The sequence below is a fragment of the Oncorhynchus keta genome, unplaced genomic scaffold, assembly GCF_023373465.1.
Source record: "Oncorhynchus keta strain PuntledgeMale-10-30-2019 unplaced genomic scaffold, Oket_V2 Un_contig_6766_pilon_pilon, whole genome shotgun sequence".
Classification (NCBI taxonomy): domain Eukaryota; kingdom Metazoa; phylum Chordata; class Actinopteri; order Salmoniformes; family Salmonidae; genus Oncorhynchus; species Oncorhynchus keta.
In genome coordinates, this window is record NW_026289049.1 from 936,564 (window position 1) to 958,545 (window position 21,982).

Sequence of the window (21,982 nt, forward strand, 5' to 3'; positions counted from 1 at the left end):
TAGCGGGAGGCACACTGGTGTGTTCTTCTGCTTCAGGGATCTTGCGTCTCTATGCAGGAAGCGTAAGGGAGAAGTACCCCATCACGGTGTGCATATACAATGCTCCCTTCACTGTAAACCAAATAAACGCACTCTACTTACCGGTTCTAATAAAAGGGCAAATTTTATAACATTATGGGGCATCGTCATACTGCTTGAGATGCTGATTATTATGAAATGAAATAAGTGTAGACACATTAAATAGGGTGTAATGTTTATTGAGCATATGTACATTAGGACAACAATGTCATGTGTTTAGGCTACGTTGAAATGTACTGATAAACAAAGAATGCTATGAAATTAATTTGCCGCTGCCTTGTCAACAGGTATCTTATTAATTTCAAAATAAGGCCTTTTTAAATACAATAATTAGATGGTTGCTTGGGTTTGACCTGTTACACACATGTACCAGTGTGTATTATACATGTGTGAAATGGAAATGTACTTTTTGCATATCCCAAATACCCCGGAGACACCCTCGAAGTGTGGGGTCAAGGCTGGGAGGAGGGGAGCTCAAACATCTCTGCTGTAGATGTTTGAATTAAGTAAATAATAGTCCTGATTTCATTTGTTTTTTCTTTAGCAATTTTGTTATGATTTCTGATTATGTAATCAATTGATTTGTTAAATATGTTTCAAATAATCTCCGAATTACAGAATGTTACAAACTGGTTATTTTCATAAAAATAATCAAATAAAAAGACTGACAAAAAACAGTTGTTTTAACTTAGAATTGTACATAATACATCACTTTTCCCCCCAGAAATACCTCAGTTGTTTCATGGCAGCGTCATGTTCTGTGACTGCAATGCCTGTTTAACGGCAGTGAGCGTTTCTGACCAGAGATGGCGCTATTGAGAATATATTTTGTTTTAGTCCCGTTTCCCTCCATGGTTTCTCCTCTCCGCGGGTAACTTGGCGTTTGGCTCAGTTCATTATACAGTCCCATATTCTTCCTCCATTAGGGCATCTCTCTGCCTTTGGACTGAATATAAATTACACCGACACCCAAGATAAAAGTTCAACTTTCGTAGGGCGAGATGGACATGAAGAAGAGGATCCACTTGGAACTAAGAAACAGGACCCCATCTGATGTAAGTCGTGCCTTTTAAACCAAACCTTTAGTTTTCTGGCTAGCTTGCTACTTTTTTGCTTTCCAAGTGACCTGTGTAGCTAATGGTGACCACATGGGCTTAATGTTTCTCATTTATTAATAGAGCAGAAAATACTTAACTGTAACAAGCTACATTACACTGTCCCCGTTGGGGCGTGAGGGGGAACAAGACAATATTCAATCGTTACTTTCGAAAGCCCATTATTTTTGCTTTCTGGCATTATTGCAGTGTTAACAGTTTCAGTCACTGGGTAGATAGATGTTGCACACACACGGTTCGAATGCAACAACGTTGTCTCAATTATTTGTTAACTTCTACATCTGTGTTGTAGGAGACGTGTTTTTCCACGATGCGTTAGACATTGACGGAATGGTTTATTTTATATAGACCTTGGTAGCCATGTTTGTTGCTAGCATACATTCTAAAATGGGGCGCCCTTTATTACAATGCACTTATATCCACAACAATAATCCAAAAATAAGTTTATACCATGCCTACTTTTGTGATATCATTCATGAGATCACGGGTGGCTTCTTTTCGACATTTTCCACAAATTGGGTAGGGACACATTAGATAGCTCGTTTGCTAGCTAGCAAGCAAACAACATTAGTCATTAACGTTTGTGCTCACGAGCCATCCACATCTTGTAGGTTACAACTTACTAATTACACCCCCCTTTCGATAGCTAGCAATAAACGTTTTATATTACTTTACTTGCTAAGAATCAACTGAAGTTGAGGAAATTAGCCAGCTACAATGTCGCCGATGATTTAACGTTACATGCCTACCTCACGTTCCGTCAAATGTTATTGTTCGAATTGAGATTCATAAACTAAATCATTTCCCGCAAATTAAAGCTGATTTGTTAATGTTGCTAATTCGTAGCAGTCAGCGAATGTTTGGTTCCCGCCATATTATTCACCACAACTACCACGAAAGCAAACGAAATACTTATTGAAACTGGCTAACCTCCACGTTCAGATTCGGTATTTTGTATGTTAATAATTTAAAATATCTAATGCTTCGGCTACCGACAATCTCCGAATAACGTGTTGGTCGTCGGCTCGTGCAATAGCCTGCCTGAATGACACGAGACAGAGGAAACTGCGTTCGGTGCGTGTGTTGCTAAAACTCTACGTTGACGCTCTCTGGTTTTCATGCAAACATTGATAAAAGTATTCTACATTGAAAGTTAATTTTAAGGGATGATTTTACGTAATTACTGCATGTAAACAGTCATCCATCTCCGGAGAGTTTAGAGAACTCTGCATACTGTATCTCAGGAATCGCCATGTTGTCATTCTGCCGTCTTTGAAGCTCTGGAGAAAGGAGGCTCCATCTTTGTTTGACTAATTTCCGTTCTGAATATTTCCTTCGACGTTGTTTACGAAACGGTGATCTAATGTAACAAACTGTTATATCGGTCGTTCGCTCGACGGCTAAATGATCCATTTCCCCAATAAATTCGATTTGAAAATAAGAAAGTTTATCTTTACACGGTATATTTGCAATCCTTTCCATTGCTGTAGGGTAGGTAATGGCGGGCAGTCAAGCTTCTCTTGCAGGTCCTCAACTGCACGGCAGCGCTTAAAAGGGCAATGGCTAGCCTGTAGCGAGCTTGCTAACAAAAAGCATTGCATGTGTCATTAGTGACTGAACAGCGGGCAAGTGAAGGTAGAACTGTATTGTGCGGTTCTTCCTCGTGGCAGCTGGTTTAAAGAAACAACCGCGGTGCCTCGACATAAAACATCATGCAACCAAATACCTTTATTGATGGCTCTACTCGACAGCCTTATCAATGTTTCACTTTGCCACTGTGTGAATCATGATATTTGACGTTCAGCGTTAACTTTCTTCAACCCGTTTATCGAGCTTTTGGTTGCGTAACGACTGTCCCTCACGTGAACTTTTTAAACGATGATATTTTGTTGTGAGGAATTGAAATGTTGCAAGTATTCATACATAAATCAGGAAAACGTCAGAATAACAACCACTCCTGTCATTGAGGTCCATATTTTGTATATTGACCTTTTTCAATCATGAACTTTAGATTCGATCGTAGTTTGGTTGTTGTTTTGATGCCGCAAGTTGTTGTTGCCAACATGTGACCATTCTTAACATATTTTTGCATATATGCGTAAAATAAAGCTTTTATAATATGTGTGCATTCTCAATTTTAGAGTTTGTAGTGCATCTGTAAACAATGCATACATATGCTTTTCTTTGGATTACAATTGTACATTTTTATAGGTACGAGAACTTGTCCTGGATAACTGCAGATCAAATGAAGGGAAAATCGAAGGTCTCACAGCAGAATTCGTCAATCTGGAATTCCTCAGTTTGATAAACGTTGGCCTAATCTCAGTCTCCAACCTTCCCAAACTTGGGAAACTCAAAAAGGTAATGTTTTTTAAATATTTTTTTTACACAAGTTACTTACAGTATAAACATTTTTTGTTGACTCCTTAAAAAACATACCTTAAGTTCTGCCTGGGGGTATAGAACGATGCGTTCCTAATGGCAACCTATATAGTGTGCTATTGAGGACCCTTGTCAAAAGTAGTGCACTGTTGTGTAAGGAATAGGGTTCCTTCCATTTAGGGCATAGTCATTGTTTTCTGAAAGACTTACTTGCTTGGGAGTTTTTTTGCTGTTGTTGACAGAAGTGACTGATATCTTCACATTATGTTGCAGTTGGAACTCAGTGACAACAGAATCTCTGGTGGCCTTGACGTGTTAGCAGAGAAACTCCCCAACCTCACACATCTAAATCTTAGCGGGAACAAACTGAAAGACATCAGCACGTTGGAACCTTTGGTAGGTACACCAAACTCCCGGTAGAGCACAATACAGTGCGACACTGTCTCAGGCTATGCCTCAAATGACACTATTCCTCGTATAGTTGGTAGGCAACTGTTTTAGACTAATTTCTGATTTGTTTCCCTATGTGGCTCTAGTGAACATTTGTTTGCTAGCCTATATGGTCAAAGGTGTGCTCTAAAATCAACTTAGAGATTTATTCAGCCAGTGTTTTTTTTCACCTCCTAATTAACCTACATCCATTTTGGTCCCACAGAAAAAGCTGGATGGCCTGAAGTCTCTAGACTTGTTCAACTGTGAGGTGACCAACCTGAACGACTACAGGGAGAGTGTGTTCAAGCTGCTCCCTCAGCTCACCTACCTGGATGGGTACGACGTGGAGGACCGAGAGGCATCCGACTCGGACGGAGAGGTCGACGGTGTGGACGATGATGATGATGAGGGTGGGCATCCATTCTTTTGTGTGTGTGTTTTCCGGGAAAAATATGAGGAAGTGCAGATGTGAGTTGAATGGGGGGGGGTCTTCTGTAGCTCAGTTGGTAGATCATGACACTTGCAACATCAGGATAGTAAGTTTGATTCCCGGAATCACCCATACATGTATGCTCCCGTGACTAAGTCGTTTTGAATAAAAGCATCTGCTAAATGGCATATATTACTATATATTAGAATCCATAATAGTATATCGTGGGTGTTTTGTCATGCAAGGGAATTTTATTGTGTATTTGTACTGTTTGTCGGCATGTGTCTGTGTGATAACTGACAATGGATGTGATTAGATTTTTGTTAGGATCTCTTTTAATCCTCAGTTGGACTAATCTACCAAGAGTCCTTAAACATTCAAATACAATTTATAATATTATCACATTTTCACATAACACACTGTTGCAAACTGACATAATACACAGACATTGACCAGATAAATACTCTAAGTCTGAAAATAGAGATTGATTCCTTCATCTACCATAGTCCTGCACAACCTTCCAATTTATTATATCTAAATGGTTCTAATGTATTCTTTGAATTTCTATATTGAAAGGTTTTTGGTTTGCTCAGATAAATTATTCAATTGCTCTGAATCGAAAACTGATGCATTTATTTTGTTTTTTTTAGAAGATGAGGAGGAAGACTTGGATGAGGAGGATGATGACGATGAAGAGGGAGTAGAAGGAGAGGAGGAAGATGAGGTCAGCGGCGATGAGGAGGTAACCCCCTTCTTGGTTTGTTTGACTCAATGGTTTAAAAGATCAACAGAGGGCATATGGTTGATTCTGACCTGCTCTGTCCCTTCTCTCCAGGAGGAAGACCTTGGCATTGAAGGTGAAGTTGAAGATGAGGATGATGAGGACGACGATGAAGAGGGTATGTCATTGTCATACCCGCGGCAGGGTAGCCTAGTGGTTAGAGCGCTAGACTAGTAACCGGAAGGTTGCAAGTACAAACCCCCGAGCCGACAAGGTACAAGTCTGTCGTTCTGCCCCTGAACAGGCAGTTAACCCACTGTTCTTAGGCCGTCATTGAAAATAAGAATTTGTTCTTAACTGACTTGCCTGGTTAAATAAAGGTAAAATTCAATTAAAATACTTTTTGTCACGAGCTCATGTCTGAAACTCGTGTTAAAAAGTTTAACTTTCGGATACTTTACTAAGTACCGTGTAATAACTTTCTCATTTCCCCTAGAAGTTGAGGCTGTCAAAGGCGAGAAGAGAAAGCGAGAACCCGATGATGAAGATGACGATGATGATGACGACGAGGACGACGATTAAGAGCAAAAAACAAGAGCCTGTCAAGTTACCAACCCCTTCCCTCTCCACCCTTACACCCTGCCTACGCCACGCCTCTTTCCCCCCCAGCTTTTGAGTCCCCGTGTGGGGAAAGACTGTACCGGATGGGTGGTCCGAGTGGAGCTGCCTGCTCCCGATGGAACCGAGAGCCATTCCCAAGGTTCTCAAGCAGCGCACCACTCCGCATTCCACAATTTCACTGTCAACTCCCCCTTTATGTATACCTGTGTGAGGACTTTGGGACTGGTATCTAGTTTTGGGTCTGTGCTTTTAATATTTTGTTGGATGAATTTATATTTTAAGTTGTTGGATTTATTATTTCTTCCCCCTCTTCTTTTGTCTTTGCTTTATTTTGTTCCTTATCCCCCCCAATAAAATGATTGCTATAGCAGCTGTGTGATGAGCGAGCTATGATTTTGTGGCCGCCTGTTGCACAAATCAAGGTTGTAGCTACATTTTTACTTCCTGTATGACCAAACTACTTTGTAAATAAAATGTTACAATTTTGAGCTTTGCTCTCTTCCTGCCAGAATGAATCTGAGTTAAGTGCAAGTTGTCTGTCACACCCCCTGCTGATTGCAATAGGTTGCCTCAGTGGGAAAATGTAACACTCATTTTTATATTACATAGAATATTAGTTTCCTAAGGCCCCAGAATGGATACTTCAAAGTCAGTCTATAAGATGACATGTTGCACCTCATCATTGTATTATTTTGAATGGGAGGGAAGGAAAGAATTGGAAGATGTGAAATCCACTTTAACCCCAGAGCTGCCATGTGTTCGCACTTCTCTTTGTATGTTTGACTTTGAGAGTTGCAAAAGAGGTTATTGGTTCAATTCTAATTTGTTTTGCTTTGAGGAATCTAGTGCCCAAAATGCCTGTTTTAGCATGTGCAGCACCCCCCCCCCTAAACAAGGGATTATAAAGTTGAACCCAGTCCTGGCTCTGGAGCAGGGTTGCCTTAACACAGGACTGCCACAGAGCGCATCAAGGCCACTGGGAGTGGCTGCCTAACATTAGATGGCCAGAAAGTGGTGATGTTGGCCGGAAGGGTGCCATAAATGATCGAGTTCCCCCCTGTGGTGCCTGAACACTAACCAGCAGTGGATCTGGGGAGAAGTCCCCGGAAAAAAAGTTGACACTTAGTTTTAATATGTAAAAAGGGCTCTTTAAGAACAGTCTACTTTTTTCAGGGATTTTCCACCATAACCTCTGCTGTACTCAGGAGAGGAGACCCCAGGTATTCATAACCATTTTTTTGTGTGAATGCCACCACATTGCCCTGCTTGTAAACTCAGCAAAAAAAGGAAACAGCCCATTTTCATGACCCTGTCTTTCAAAGATAATTTGTAAAAATACAAATAACTTCACAGATCTTCATTGTAAAGGGTTTAAACACTGTTGCCCATGCTTGTTCAATGAACCATAGACAATTAATGAACATGCACCTGTGGAACGGACGTTAAGACACTAACAGCTTACAGACGGTAGGCAATTAAGGTCACAGTTATGAAAAGGACACTAAAGAGAACTTTCTACTGACTGAAAAACACCAAAAGAAAGATGCCCAGGATCCCTGCGCATCTGTGTGAACGTGCCTTAAGCATGCTGCGAGGCATGAGGTCTGCATCTGTGGCCAGTGCAATAAATTGCAATGTCCGTACTGTGAGATGCCTAAAACTGCTACAGGCAGACAGCTGATCGTCCTCGCAGTGGCAGGCCACGTGTAACAACACCTGCACAGGATCGGTACATCCGAACATCACACCTGCGGGACATGTACAGGATGGCAACAACAACTGCCGAGTTACACCAGGAATGCACAATCCCTCCATCGGTGCTGACTGTCCGCAATAGACTGAGAGAGGCTGGACTGAGTGCTTGTAGGCCTTGTAAGGCAGGTCCTCACCAGACATCACTGGCAACAACGTTGCTTATGGGCACAAACCCACCTTCGTTGGACCAGACAGGACTGGCAAAAAGTGCTCTTCACTGACGAGTCGCGGTTTTGTCTCACCAGGGGTGATGGTCAGATTCTCGTTTATCGTCGAAAGAATGAGTGTTACACGAGGCCTGTACTCTGGAGCAAGATCAGTTTGGAGGTGGAGGGTCTGTTATTGTCTGGGGTGGTGTGTCACAGCATCAATGGACTGAGCTTGTTGTCATTGCAGGCAATCTTAACGCTGTGCGTTACAGGGAAGACATCCTCCTCCCTCATGTGGTACCCTTCCTGCAGGCTCATCCTGACATGACCCTCCAGCATGACAATGCCACCAGCCATACTGCTCGTTCTGTGTGTGATTTCCTGCGAGACAGGAATGTCAGTGTTCTGCCATGGCCAGCAAAGAGCCCGGATCTCAATCCCATTAAGCCCGTCTGGGACCTGTTGGATCGGAGGGTGAGGGTGAGGGCTCGGGCCATTCCCCCCAGAAATGTTCGGGAACTTACAGGTGCCTTGGTGGAAGAGTAGGGTAACATCTCACAGCAAGAACTGGCAAATCTGGTGCTGTCCATGAGGAGGAGATGCACTGTAGTACTTAATGCAGCTGGTGGCCACACCAGATACTGACTGTTACTTTTGATTTTGACCCCCCCCTTTGTTCAGGGAGACATTATTCAATTTCTGTTAGTCACATGTCTGTGGAACTTGTTCAACTTATGTCTCGGTTGTTGAATCTTGTTGTGTTCATACAAATATTTACACATGTTAAGTTTGCTGAAAATAAACACAGTTGACAGTAAGAGGACATTTCTTTTTTTGCTGAGTTTATATGAACCTACAACCTTGTGCTCCAGGGGGACCAGCCTTTCCACAGGGTTAGATGCCCATTCACACTTCAAACTGTTCTCTGCATTCATTTGATATGAAGAAATGCTGAAATGGGGAAAAGAGGAGAGGGTTTGATAGAGGACTCATCTTTGTATCTGTGCCATTATAGTGTCTGTGACAGCATGGGCAGCGCCATTGAGGCTATCTCCATTTTAAAGTATTACATTTTCATATTCTGCATTGGCTGATTGCTCCCAACTAATAGGAAACCCTACCCAGTTGGCTACTTTAAAATCGTGGACACCCTCAATGTCCATGTTGAAACAGGTCATATCTGTAACCCAGAGGTAATCCCCTTTTCTGCCTTAGCCAATCAGAGGGATAGTAGGGGAAGTGAAGGGAACAAATGACAATAGCCGTGGGGCAGAGACACTTCTATAGTGAGTACTGTGTGTCAAAGTAGTTTAGGATGAGCTCAGATAGTGACACTAGATTCCAGGAAATACTAGGGTTTCCTCTGAGTCTCGTGAAGAAACATCATCTGGCTAATTAGAAAAGCGATCCCTCTGTTTCTCACCACTGCACTGAATACGGACCGCTCTCGCCTGCATTGGGACTCCCGCTCCAGAAGCCACACACACACAAACACAAAGCACAGTTCTGCAACGTAGTAAAAGTTATTACATTGCAGAGCTCTGATAGTTAAGTTTTTTAAAGGTTGCAACCGTTTTGACTATTATTGAATGTGTATGTTTTTACATGTATGGTGAATGACAGTGATATGGTTTTAATCTATTGGTTGACTTGGTGCCATACTGACTGGTTTATGTTTACCCGCAATTGAATATCTTATACGATTTATGAATATGTCTATTTGCTGAGAGAGGTGTTGCTTTTCCATACTTAATATAATTTCTGAAATGAGAAATTTTGCAGTGTGCATTTTCTTTCCATGTGTCTGATAACGGGTCAGGTTAAACTAAGGTTATTTGAATAGGGAATTTGTATTTGTATTTATAATGGATCCCCATTAGCTGCTGCCAAGGCAGCATGAGAACACACCTTGGGTTGAGAATGAGAACACACCTGGGGTTATTTCATTTTAGTTAGACCGCAGACCACTATCAACCAGACTTCTCCCTGGTTAGGAAAATGGGTGTAACATATCCAAATGTAACACTACCCAGGAAAGGGCTGAAAATATCCCGTACTAAGATATATAGCCTTAGAAATAAGGTTAATGAAATCAATAACATCAGATAACATTCATATTAGCCATTTCTTAGATAATCAATTTTATGATACAACAGTAGCAATGCAAGGATATAACATCTATAGAAGAGACAGGAATGCTTATGGGGGAGGTGTTGCTATATATATTCTGAGCCATATCCCAGTAATGCTTAGAGAAAATCTTATGCCAAGTGTTATTGAAGTGTTGTGGTTGCAGGTTCACCTGGCACATCTAAAGCCTTTTATTTTGGGGTGTTGCTATAGGCCACCAAGTGCTAACAGCCAGTATCTAAATAATATGTGTGAAATGCTTTATAGTGTACAGTATGTGATGTAAACAGGTCTACTTTCTCAAGGACCTGAATATTGACTGGTTTCATCAAGCTGTCTGCTCAAGAGGAAGTTTCTCATTTTAACCCGTGTCTGTAATCTGGTTCAGGTTATTAATCAACCTACCAGGGTGTTTACAAACACTACAGGAACAAGATCATCCACATGTATTGATCACATTTGTACTAACACTGTAGAACTTTGTTGTAAAGCTATATCCGTACCCATTGGATGCAGTGATCACAATATAGTAGCTGTATCCAGGAAAGCCAAAGTTCCAAAAGCTGGGCTTAAAATAGTGTACACAGATTTTGCTGTGACTCTTATGCGGATGATGTTCAAAATATTTGCTGGTCTGGTGTGATTAATAAAGAGCATCCAGATGCTGCACTTGATGCATTTATGAAATTGCTTCTTCCAATTATTGATAAACATGCACCTGTTAATAAACTGACTGTTAGAACTTGTTAAGGCTCCATAGGAATTAAACAACTGTATGGTTGAAAGAGATGGGGCAAAAGGAGTGGCTAATAATTCTGGCTGCACATCTGACTGGCTGACTAACTGAAAATGGAGAAATGATGTGACTCAACAAAAGAAGAAGAAACTGTATTATGAATCCAAAATTAATGATATAAAGAATGATGGAAAAAAAAAAGCTTTGGAATACTTTAAATGAAATTATGGGCAGAAATGATTATGTTGCCAATTATTTTAATGATTACTTTATTGGCAAAGTGGGCAAACGTAAGCAGGAAATGCCGACAAAGAATCGTGAGCCATTGTATTAATGCATAAAAATAAAAATAATAAAATAAAAGCATTGCAAGTTAGAATTTTGTAAAGTTAGTGTGGGAGAGGTGGAAATATTATTGTTATCGATCAATAATGACAAACCTTCTGGCATTGACAACTTAGACAGGAAGCTACTGAGGATGGTAGCTGACTCTATAGCCACTCCTATCTGTCATGTCTTTAATCTGAGCCTAGAGGAAAGTCTTTGTCCTCAGGCCTGGAGGGAAGCCAAAGTCATTCCGCTACCCAAGAGTGGTAAAGTGGCCTTTACTGTTCTAACAGCTAGCTGCAAGCTCTTAGCAAACTGTTGGAAAATATTGTGTTACACCAAATGCCAAATACAATGCTATTTCTCTGTAAACAAATTAACAACAGACTTTCAGCATGCTTATAGAGAAGGGCATTCAACATGTACTCATGATTGGTTGAAAGAAAGTGATCACAAGAAGATTGTGGGAGCTGTACTGTTAGATTTCAGTACAGCCTTTGATATTATTGACCATAACCTGTATTTTGAAAACGTACAATACCAGTCAAAAGTTTGGACACACCTACTCATTCAAGGGTTTTTCTTGATTTTTTACTATTTTCTATTTTCTAACTTCTAGATTTTTATTTTATTTGTATTATTTTTTTTAATCCTTTATTTAACTAGGCAAATCAGTTAAGAACAAATTCTTATTTTCAATGACGGCCTAGGAACAGTGGGTTAACTGCCTGTTCAGGGGCAGAATGACAGATTTGTACCTTGTCAGCTCGGGGATTTGAACTTGCAACCTAATAATGAAGACATCAAAACTATGAAATAACACATATGGAATCATTTTGTAACCACCCCAAAATATTTTGATTTGTTTAACTTCTCTAGGGTAGGGGGCAGCATTCAGAATTTTGGGTGAAAAGCATGCCCAAATTAAACGGCCTGCTACTCGGGCCCAGAAGATATGATATGCATATAACTGGTAGATTTGGATAGAAAACACTCTAAAGTTTCCAAAACTGTTAAAACAGTGTCTGTGAGTATAACAGAACTGATTTGGCAGGGGAAAACCTGAGACAAATCCATTCAAGAAGTATTTTTGGGGTGGATTTTGTAGTTTTCTATTCAATGCCATTACAGTATCCATTGATTTAGGATTCAATTTGCAGTTCCTATGCCTTCCACTAGACGTCAACAGTCTTTATAAATGGTTTCAGTATTCTTATAAATGAGGGAGTAAGACCAGTCTGAATGAGTGGACCCTGACGTGTCACAGAGCTTTTTCATGCGCAATCCCGAGAGAGTGCATTTCTTGTTTACCTTTTATATTGACAACGTTATTGTCCGGTTTAAATATTATAGATCATTTAGGCTAAAAACAACCTGAGGATTGAATATAAACATCGTTTGACATGTTTCTATGAACTTTATGGATACAATTTGGATTTTTTTGTCTGCCTGTTTTGACGGCGTTTGAGCCTGTGGATTATTGAAGAAAACGCGCAAACAAAACTGAGGTTTTTGGATATAAAGAGACTTTATAGAACAAAAGGAACATTTGTTGAGTAAATGAATGTCTTCTGAGTGCAACCATATGAAGATCATCAAAGGTAAAGGATTCATTTTATCTCTATTTCTGAGTTTTGTAACACTTCTGCTTGGCTGGTTACTGTTTGTAATAATTTGTCAACTGGGCTATATGTTCTCAAATAATCATAAGGTATGCTTTCACCATAAAGCATTAAAAAAATCTGACACCATGGTTGGATTCACAATAAGTTAATCTTTAAACCTATGTAAAATATGTTTTATAATGAGTATTTCTGTATTTGAATTTTGCGCTCTGCAATCTCACTGGATGTTGGCCAGATGGTACGCTAGCGTCCCTCATACCCTAGAGAGGTTTTAACACCTTTTTGGTTACTATATGATTACATGTGTTATTTCATAGTTTGATGTCTTCACTAATGTTCCACAATGAAGAAAATAAAGAAAAACCCTGGAATGAGTAGGTGTGTCCAAACTTGGTACTTGGTACTGTATGTGTTATGGCTTTTCAACCTCTGCCATATCGTGGATTCAGAGCTATCTAATATAACTCAGAGGGTTTTCTTTAATGGAAACATCTCTAATGTCAAACATGTAAAGTGTGGTGTACTGCAGGACAGCTCTCTAGGCCCTCTACTCTTTCTATTTTTACCAATGACCTACTACTGGCATTAAACAAAGCATATGTGTCCATGTATGCTGATGATTCAACCCTATGCACATCAGCAACCACAGCTAATGAAGTCACTGCAACCCTTTTCAAAGAGTTGCAGTCTGTTTTGGAATGGGTGGCCAGTAATAAACTAGTCCTGAACATCTCTAAAACTAAGAGCATTATATTTGGTACAAATCATTCCCTATATTTTAGACCTCAGCTGAATCTGGGAATGAATGGTGTGGCTGTTGAACAAGTTGAGACTAAATTACTTGGATGTTACCTTAGATTGTAAACTGTCATGGTCAAAACATATAGATTCAATGGTTGCAAAGATGGGGAGAGGTCTGTCCGTAATAAAGAGATGCTCTGCTTTTTGACAACACATTTCACAAAGCAAGTCCTGCAGGCTCTAGTTTAGTCTTATCTTGATTATTTTCCAGTCATATGGTCAAGTGCTGCAAAGAAATTCCTAGTTAAGCTGCAGCTGGCCCAGAACAGAGCAGCACGTCTTGCTCTTCATGGTAATTGGAGGGCTAATATTAATACTATGCATGCCAGTCTCTCTTGGTTAAGAGTTAAGGAAATACTTACTGCTTCACTTCTTGTTTTTATAAGAAACATTAATGTGTTGTAAATTCCAATTTGCATAGTCAACTTACACACAGCACTGACACACACACTTACCCCACCAGACATGCCACCAGGGGTCTTTTCACAGTCCCCAGGTCCAGAACAAATTCAAGGAAACATACAGTATTATACACAGCCATGAGTGCATGGAACTCCCTTCCATCTTGTATAGAGCAAGTGAACAGAAAACCTGGTTTAAAAAAACAAATAAAGCAACACCTCATGGCACAACACCTCTCCCCCATGTAACCTACTCGTTGTGTGTATGTACTAACATGTATGTACACACACACACACACACACACACACACACTGCATGTTAATATATGTAAATTGTCAAGTATTTTGTCTTTTTCGTTATGTGCCGGACCCCAGTAAGACTAGATGTCACCATTGCCGCTAGCTAATGGGGATCCTAATAAATCAAATCAAATAATGTGTCCCCTATTAATCTCTATGGTTTGTCCCCACAACTTCCTGAATGCAAGGCCTTCCCCTTCCTCATAAAAGATTATGGATATACAGGGTGCTTCCCGAGTGGCGCAGTGGTCTAAGGCACTGCATCACTAGCTGTGCTACTAGAGATTCTGGGTTCGAGTCCAGGCTCTGTCCCAGCCGGCCGCGACCAGGAGACCCATGGGGCGGCACACAATTGGCCCAGCGTCGTCCGGGTTAGGGGAAGGTTTGGCCGGGAGGGATGTCCTTGTCCCATCGTGCACTAGCGACTCCTGTGGTGGGCCAGGTGCAGAGCACGCTGACACGGGTCACAAGGTGTAGTGTTTCGTCCGACACTGGCTGGCTTCCGGATTAAGTGGGCATTGCATCAAGAAGCGTTTCGGAGGATGCACGGCTCTCGGCCTTTGACTGTAACTACCAATTGGGGAGAAAAAGGGGTACAATTTTTTTTTTAAGAGTATGGATAAGATAGTTGTCTGTCCACCCTAACAATGGGAGTCTTCGTCCACAAAGCTGGGGTGTCTAGCTCCCGGTGGGGTGTCTAGCTCCCGATGGGGTGTCTAGCTCCCGCCTATCCTTTCTTTGGATTGGTAGATACATCTCATTATGTTGACGTCAACCACCTGTATTCAATGGAGAAAGATGCTATGCTACTAGCCTCATGCCATGAATGTGCATAGTCATCTCGAGACAACACCGATATAAAGTAGCCGGGATGTCACGTGTCTTACTTATATCAGTACACTTGCAACCACCTAAGCATTACGAAAACGTATTTTAAAACAAACATAGCAAATAAGCCATTCATTGTTTTATTGACAAAATGTGACATTTTCTCATTGACCTCCATACAAAAACTCCTTGGTGTGCTAAACAACAACAAAAAATGCCACCTGCTGGAGGGAGTCAGATTTTCCGGTAGTTGGATCTCCCTCTTCCTCTTTGTCATAATGCACCTGAACCATAGAGATAGATGGAGTCCTAGTGCACACAAGCCTGTTTTAGCATGGGAAATGCCATTGAGGACTTTCACAATTTTGAAGTAGTCAACTGGGCGGGACTTCAAATGTGTATCAAAAGACTTGAAAAAAGACGTAAATTATCCAAAGTAATGTTTTCACCTATTTTTTTTATTCTCTACACCTGATGTAGTTCTTGATATATATAAAAACAATATTAAACATAACAGGAACAAAATTAGAATCATTTCATAAATTGTTCACTGTATTTGTGAGTTGTGTGAACACTAATAATAATATTCGTTCTGAAAGACATCATAATACCTATACAAAAGAAAACTAAAATTGCAGCTTGATTCTTAGGCACAGTAAGGCTCAGTCATGATATTGCCCAGCAGAAACCCTCTATTTTCAACTTATTTATACATATGTCCTTGTTTCCAATGAGCAAGATAATGCTAGTGATCGTAGTGTATGCCCCTCAAACTACTGCTCTTTCTACTGCTAAAATATTGCTTCTGTAAAAATGTAAATGGTACACACAGACAGTTTGGGGATTTAAAATGCCATCAAGTCCCTGGAATGGACTTTGTGATTTGGTCGTATCTTTTCTGAAGAAAAATGGGATACAGTAGTCGGTGAAGTCTACAATGCTTAAAGAGGCCCAAGCACCAAAGTAGTAGTACAGGGATGTGATTGCCAGATATCTAGCCATTGTAGTTGGCAGTAAATGCAAAAGGTCTACAAAAGACCGAGAGACTTATTGCTAAAGTACACATGCCAAGCTAGCTAGACAAGATAGACTACATGCACTCCACAATGACCATCTGGATTACAATAACAGTCGCTTTCCGGATTGTTTCTGAGACTGTCTTCCCTAAGGTGCCATTAGCTAAGTAGTGACTCCATTCAGTCAAGTACCATTTAGAAATATTACCCTTCAAATGGCAATACTCTGACTGAGCTACATTGGCCTACATACAATAGCATTTATGAGCTGACAAATAAGGCTAAAACCAAACACATTGCAGGTGCCCTGGCCCACTTAGTGAAATATTATCCAAGCATATGCAGTTACATGTTAATGTTTTATTAATAAATCTATACTAGCGGTGACAATGGTTGGCTTGCCCTCATGCTGCTCTTTGACCACGGTTCTCTATGGGAATAGGGGATGTCTTCTCTAGATGCCTCCTCACAAGTGTTGAATAGCTCACAATTATATTTTGGCATATGTGTGCCGTGCTTGTGTAAAATGTCGATATTCGATATACAGTCAAACGTTGGCCTCTTGCTTTTCTTTGGACAGGGGCAGTGGGTCTCTGATTGTCTAACTAACATATTATGATGCACAATTACAGAGCAGTTCCAATCCCATTTCTTGCCATAGTATTTCCATTTCAAAATATTATGAACCACCAAGTAAGTACTTGCAGAGGAGGCTGGCGGGAGGAGCTATAGGAGGATGGGCTCATTGTGATGGCTGGAATGGAACAAATGGAATGATATCAAACACATGTTTGACTCTGTTACATTCATTCCATTCCAACCATTAAAATGAGCATGTCCTCCTACAGATCCTCCAACCAGCCTCCTCTGTAATGCATCACAAAAGCAATGGACATCATATCAAAAACAAAGGCTTAGTGTTATCCTGAACAAATGAGCCTGCTCCAAACACATATATTCCCTTTTACAGTTTCCTCTGTTGTTTTCAATAGACAACCCAATCACTTTGGTCAGCACTTACACATTAACAACACAGTTATCATGTTCCCTGTTAAGTCATATATTACACAATGGCTTTTTGAGGTTCATTCAATCCCTTTTTTAAAACAATCATTCCTACTTTTACACAGTGGCTTCGGACCAATGAAAACGGATGGACCAGCAGCAAACAGTAAAACTTTGTGTGCCCTACCAACCCACTCCCTACATGATGTGGTGTGTGTGTTATCTGATAGTGTTAGACATACTCAATGGTGTGCCTGAAGCATGGCTGTGACCACTGGTGTGAAAACATGCCTCTGTAATTGGTCATCATTCCATACTACCTTTTTTTTTTGTCAACAAATTAAAAAAAACAGAATAAATAAATGCAATTTTAAAAACGACAAGTGAGATTCCCTGTGCTGCTTTCGGGAAAAATAAATGGTGTATTTAAAAGCTGCTGGGAAACGATTGTTCTTTCAGTTGATTGATCTTTCACCAGTTTACCAGTCATTAAAACAAAACGCAGCTTCATTAAAGTTGGACTCAGTGAAATGACGTTGCCACGAGCAGCACCGCAGATATTGTGACGAGTGAGATGCAAGACTTCGTTCTCACACAGTCACACACTGTATCTGCGCATGTGCACGGGTTCGCTTCACGCTGTTCACACAGCGGTAGCGGGACAAAATAAAGCGGAGAGGTTTCGCCAAGCGCTTCAACGCCCTTAGTTGTTGTGGAAATTGACCCACTATGTTTACTTTCTGCATCTACGTCATATCGCTGAGTCTACCTTTAAATGGAAAAGACCCAAATTGACTCAATATATACAAAATGACGCACGTCTCTTTCCCCCTGTCTCTCTCTCACCCACACATATACTCTGTCATTCTAGATGTAGACATCACCGCAGACATCTCCACCAGCATCCATCCATGTACAGTTGTTTAAATATGCAAAATCACAAAGCATAGGAAATCAATTCAGTGTATCTTACAATCATGTGTGACATCTGCTCCCATCCGGACAACATTCAAATATAACCAGCAGACAACCACAGCATCTTTTAAAGACAGGCACGTACATCTTATTTTCATTCGTTTTCAAATAAAAAGGGCATAAACATGTTTGTTTTTTTTTACCACAAAAACAAAACTAAAATACATCAAACTTGCATAGCTCTGAAGTGTACAAAAGGAAAAAGGAAAAGTGACTTTGGGGAGAGGAGCAGGGAGAGGGACAAGCGGCTTACATGTATGTTGATGCAGTAGCATTAAAATATGATACATATTGAGGAGTGACTGAGAGTCTATCGGTGTATGTACATATATGGGGGACATGAGAAACCCTTGTGAGGCTTTGCCCCATCCACAGAGACAGATAGTGTTCTGCGATGAGACAGCGAGGCCCCTGGGAAGGGCCCTTGTCTTTAGGGTAAGGAAGGTGGGGGTCGAGGGGTGTTAATTACAGTGAGACCCCCAGGGTGAGAGAGCGGGGGAGGGGGTGGTCAGAGAGTAATCCAGGGAGAGGTGAGGGTGGCTTGGTACGACGGAGGGGGCAAGAGGAGCCTCTTCTCAGTGCGAGTCCTGGGAATTCCTCACGTTGTTGATCTCCAGCTCCAGCTGCTTGATGCGTACGTCCCTCTGGTTGAGCATCTCCCGCAGACGCCGGATCTCCTCCTGCTGCTTGTGGAACTTCAGACGCAGCTGCACACCCAACACACACACACACACAAACACACATACACACACGGAACACACGTTGAGAAAGAATGTTGGTGAGTGCAAGACTAGGGCCAGCATATTTTCTGACCCTATATAGTCACCTACAAAACTCCTACCCTACCCATGATGGGATAGGATACAGTCAGTTCAGCCTCCATAGACTAAACCTTCCCCAGCCCACAGTAGAATGGTATACAGCCAAGCTGGGTAACTCACATCGAAACCGCCCCATACCTCGTTCTCTGTTTTGGGAGGCGAGCAGAGCGTGGGGTCCTGTCCGTTGCTGACAGACGTCTTACTCCTGCACTCCTTGTTGCCAAGCTGGTCCTGGATGTACGCCAGCTGCAGTTGGCCTGGTCTGCTCTGGGACCTCCGAGTGCCCAGGGAGTTGCCCAGCCCCTTACTGCCCAGGCCGGAGCTCAGCTCCGGGTAGGAGTCCGGTACTCGACTCCCAGGCTTCAGAGACTGGAGCACCGGGCCTAGTGGAGGTGGAAGGTGAGAGAGCAAACATGATGTTAATGTAATGATTACCTTCTTACTGTCTCACATATGGTTGGTTGATGATAACACAACACAATGCTATCATTGTCGAGATTTCTTTGAAGGTCAACACATATATATATTCTTTAACATCAGAACATTTGAATTACGAACACAATTTATAACCAAATCAAGGTTCAAAGACATGATAGTGGACGATGGAATATAAACTCTACAGGGTCTTCTTTGCACAGGACATTGCAGGGTAGTATATATTGTATGAATGGTGCATAATTGGCAACTTCCTGGCCATTCACATGACAAATGAGAATATCACATCTCGTAGAGGAGCAAATAGGATGCAGCTGAGGCTTTTAGGCAGACATGGGTTCAAACACTATTTGAAATACTTCAACTGGGCTAAATTGAGTTTGCCAGGGGCAATGGAACCAATAGAATAGTATCAAAACTGCAAACCCCGCCCATCTGGTACTCCAGGCAGGCTAAAGCAAAATGCTCCATATTTTTGAAAGATTTTAAATAATATTTGAACCCAGGTCTGCATCTACTGAAGGTAAACAGATTTCATGGTCAGCTAAAGGGACATCTTGATCCTCCTTTGACCTTTCCACTGTAGGGGGCAGCAAATGGAATCCATGTTATCTCAAACAGAGAACTAATAATCAGCATTAGGCCCTATTAGGACCTTGGATTGAGAGACAGCAATGTGACCTTGCTGTAAATGAAAGAGCCTGCATGTCTGATGGCTGACCCCTTACACTGATAATCCGTATTCTGATCATATTGAAATACACAATACACATTTTGATACATAATGTATAAATATCCCTTGAATATACGTATATTACTGATAATGTACAAATCCCTTTTGAATACAGTTCTTCGTTTCCTCAGTATAGCCAGCTACTTGTGCTTTTCTATTGCAGTTTCCCCATTGCATAATTCATGTTACTATTCATGTTACTAAACTATGGACAGCATACGATAACCCTGCCTATCCCCACGACCACCCTCTCTCTGTGGTGGTGACCTCTGACCTTTGTCAATGCCGCTAAGCCACTCCTCGGCCGACATGGCGGCCGCGCTCGACGCCGTCATGGGGTAGATGTCATCCTGGTACGACTCCGACTACAGGGGATGCAAATACACACAGTTGATGCCGAGTTTGTCATGTTTTCACTACATTGCGATAAAGCATTTGGATCAGTAGATTGTGACTATGTTGTGTTCTAGTGCTCAGTAGATTATCACTACATTGTGTTTTAGTGCTCAGTAGATTGTGACTACATTGTGTTCTAGTGCTCAGTAGATTGTGACTACATTGTGATCTAGTGCTCAGTAGATTGTGACTACATTGTGTTCTAGTGCTCAGTAGATTGTGACTACATTGTGTTCTAGTGCTCAGTAGATTGTGACTACATTGTGTTCTAGTGCTCAGTAGATTGTGACTACATTGTGATCTAGTGCTCAGTAGATTATCACTACATTGTGTTCTAGTGCTCAGTAGATTGTGACTACATTGTGTTCTAGTGCTCAGTAGATTGTGTCTACATTGTGTTCTAGTGCTCAGTAGATTGTGACTACATTGTGATCTAGTGCTCAGTAGATTATCACTACATTGTGTTCTAGTGCTCAGTAGATTGTGTCTACATTGTGTTCTAGTGCTCAGTAGATTGTGACTATATTGTGCTCTAGTGCTCAGTAGATTGTGACTACATTGTGCTCTAGTGCTCAGTAGATTGTGACTACATTGTGTTCTAGTGCTCAGTAGATTGTGACTACATTGTGTTTTAGTGCTCAGTAGATTGTGACTACAGTAGATTGTGACTACATTGTGTTCTAGTGCTCAGTAGATTGTGACTACATTGTGTTCTAGTGCTCAGTAGATTGTGACTACATTGTGTTCTGTGCTCAGTAGATTGTGTGCTCTAGTGCTCAGTAGATTGTGACTACATTGTGTTCTAGTGCTCAGTAGATTGTGACTACATTGTGTTCTAGTGCTCTCTACATTGTGTTCTAGTGCTCAGTAGATTGTGACTACATTGTGTTCTAGTGCTCAGTAGATTGACTGTATTGTGCTCTAGTGCTCAGTAGATTATCACTACATTGTGTTTTAGTGCTCAGTAGATTGTGACTACATTGTGATCTAGTGCTCAGTAGATTATCACTACATTGTGTTCTAGTGCTCAGTAGATTGTGACTACATTGTGTTCTAGTGCTCAGTAGATTGTGTCTACATTGTGTTCTAGTGCTCAGTAGATTGTGACTATATTGTGCTCTAGTGCTCAGTAGATTGTGACTACATTGTGTTCTAGTGCTCAGTAGATTGTGACTACATTGTGTTCTAGTGCTCAGTAGATTGTGACTACATTGTGTTCTAGTGCTCAGTAGATTGTGACTACATTGTGTTCTAGTGCTCAGTAGATTGTGACTACATTGTGTTCTAGTGCTCAGTAGATTGTGACTACATTGTGCTCTAGTGCTCAGTAGATTATCACTACATTGTGTTCTAGTGCTCAGTAGATTGTGACTACATTGTGCTCTAGTGCTCAGTAGATTGTGACTACATTGTGTTCTAGTGCTCAGTAGATTGTGACTACATTGTGTTCTAGTGCTCAGTAGATTGTGACTACATTGTGTTCTAGTGCTCAGTAGATTGTGACTACATTGTGCTCTAGTGCTCAGTAGATTGTGACTACATTGTGTTCTAGTGCTCAGTAGATTGTGACTACATTGTGTTCTAGTGCTCAGTAGATTGTGACTACATTGTGCTCTAGTGCTCAGTAGATTGTGACTACATTGTGCTCTAGTGCTCAGTAGATTGTGACTACATTGTGCTCTAGTGCTCAGTAGATTGTGACTACATTGTGTTCTAGTGCTCAGTAGATTGTGACTACATTGTGTTCTAGTGCTCAGTAGATTGTGACTA

At 41.1% G+C, this 21,982-nt stretch overlaps 2 protein-coding genes across 5 annotated transcripts; one reads left to right on the forward strand and one right to left on the reverse strand.

The window, feature by feature from the left end:
* The first annotated feature begins 929 nt into the window (after positions 1–929).
* On the forward strand, positions 930–6,267 carry anp32b (acidic (leucine-rich) nuclear phosphoprotein 32 family, member B). Of its 3 annotated transcripts, none has more exons than XM_052511393.1 (7): positions 930–1,133; positions 3,405–3,554; positions 3,849–3,971; positions 4,231–4,417; positions 5,088–5,179; positions 5,273–5,336; positions 5,655–6,267. In XM_052511393.1, the coding sequence occupies exons 1-7, from the start codon at positions 1,080–1,082 to the stop codon at positions 5,738–5,740; spliced, it is 756 nt and encodes a 251-aa protein (XP_052367353.1). In that variant the 5' UTR covers positions 930–1,079; the 3' UTR covers positions 5,741–6,267. The 3 variants fall into 3 exon arrangements, with proteins under 3 accessions (XP_052367353.1, XP_052367354.1, XP_052367352.1); XM_052511394.1 differs by having other exon boundaries at positions 931–1,133; positions 5,658–6,267; XM_052511392.1 differs by lacking the exon at positions 930–1,133 and adding an exon at positions 2,318–3,161.
* Positions 6,268–14,955: 8,688 nt separating this feature from the next.
* Positions 14,956–20,246, reverse strand: coro2aa (coronin 2Aa). Of its 2 annotated transcripts, none has more exons than XM_052511375.1 (3): positions 20,091–20,246; positions 18,769–19,031; positions 14,956–18,534 (listed from the first exon to the last, which is right to left on the reverse strand). In XM_052511375.1, the coding sequence occupies exons 1-3, from the start codon at positions 20,149–20,151 to the stop codon at positions 18,403–18,405; spliced, it is 456 nt and encodes a 151-aa protein (XP_052367335.1). In that variant the 5' UTR covers positions 20,152–20,246; the 3' UTR covers positions 14,956–18,402. The 2 variants fall into 2 exon arrangements, with proteins under 2 accessions (XP_052367335.1, XP_052367336.1); XM_052511376.1 differs by having other exon boundaries at positions 18,787–19,031; positions 20,091–20,231.
* Positions 20,247–21,982: the final 1,736 nt, after the last annotated feature.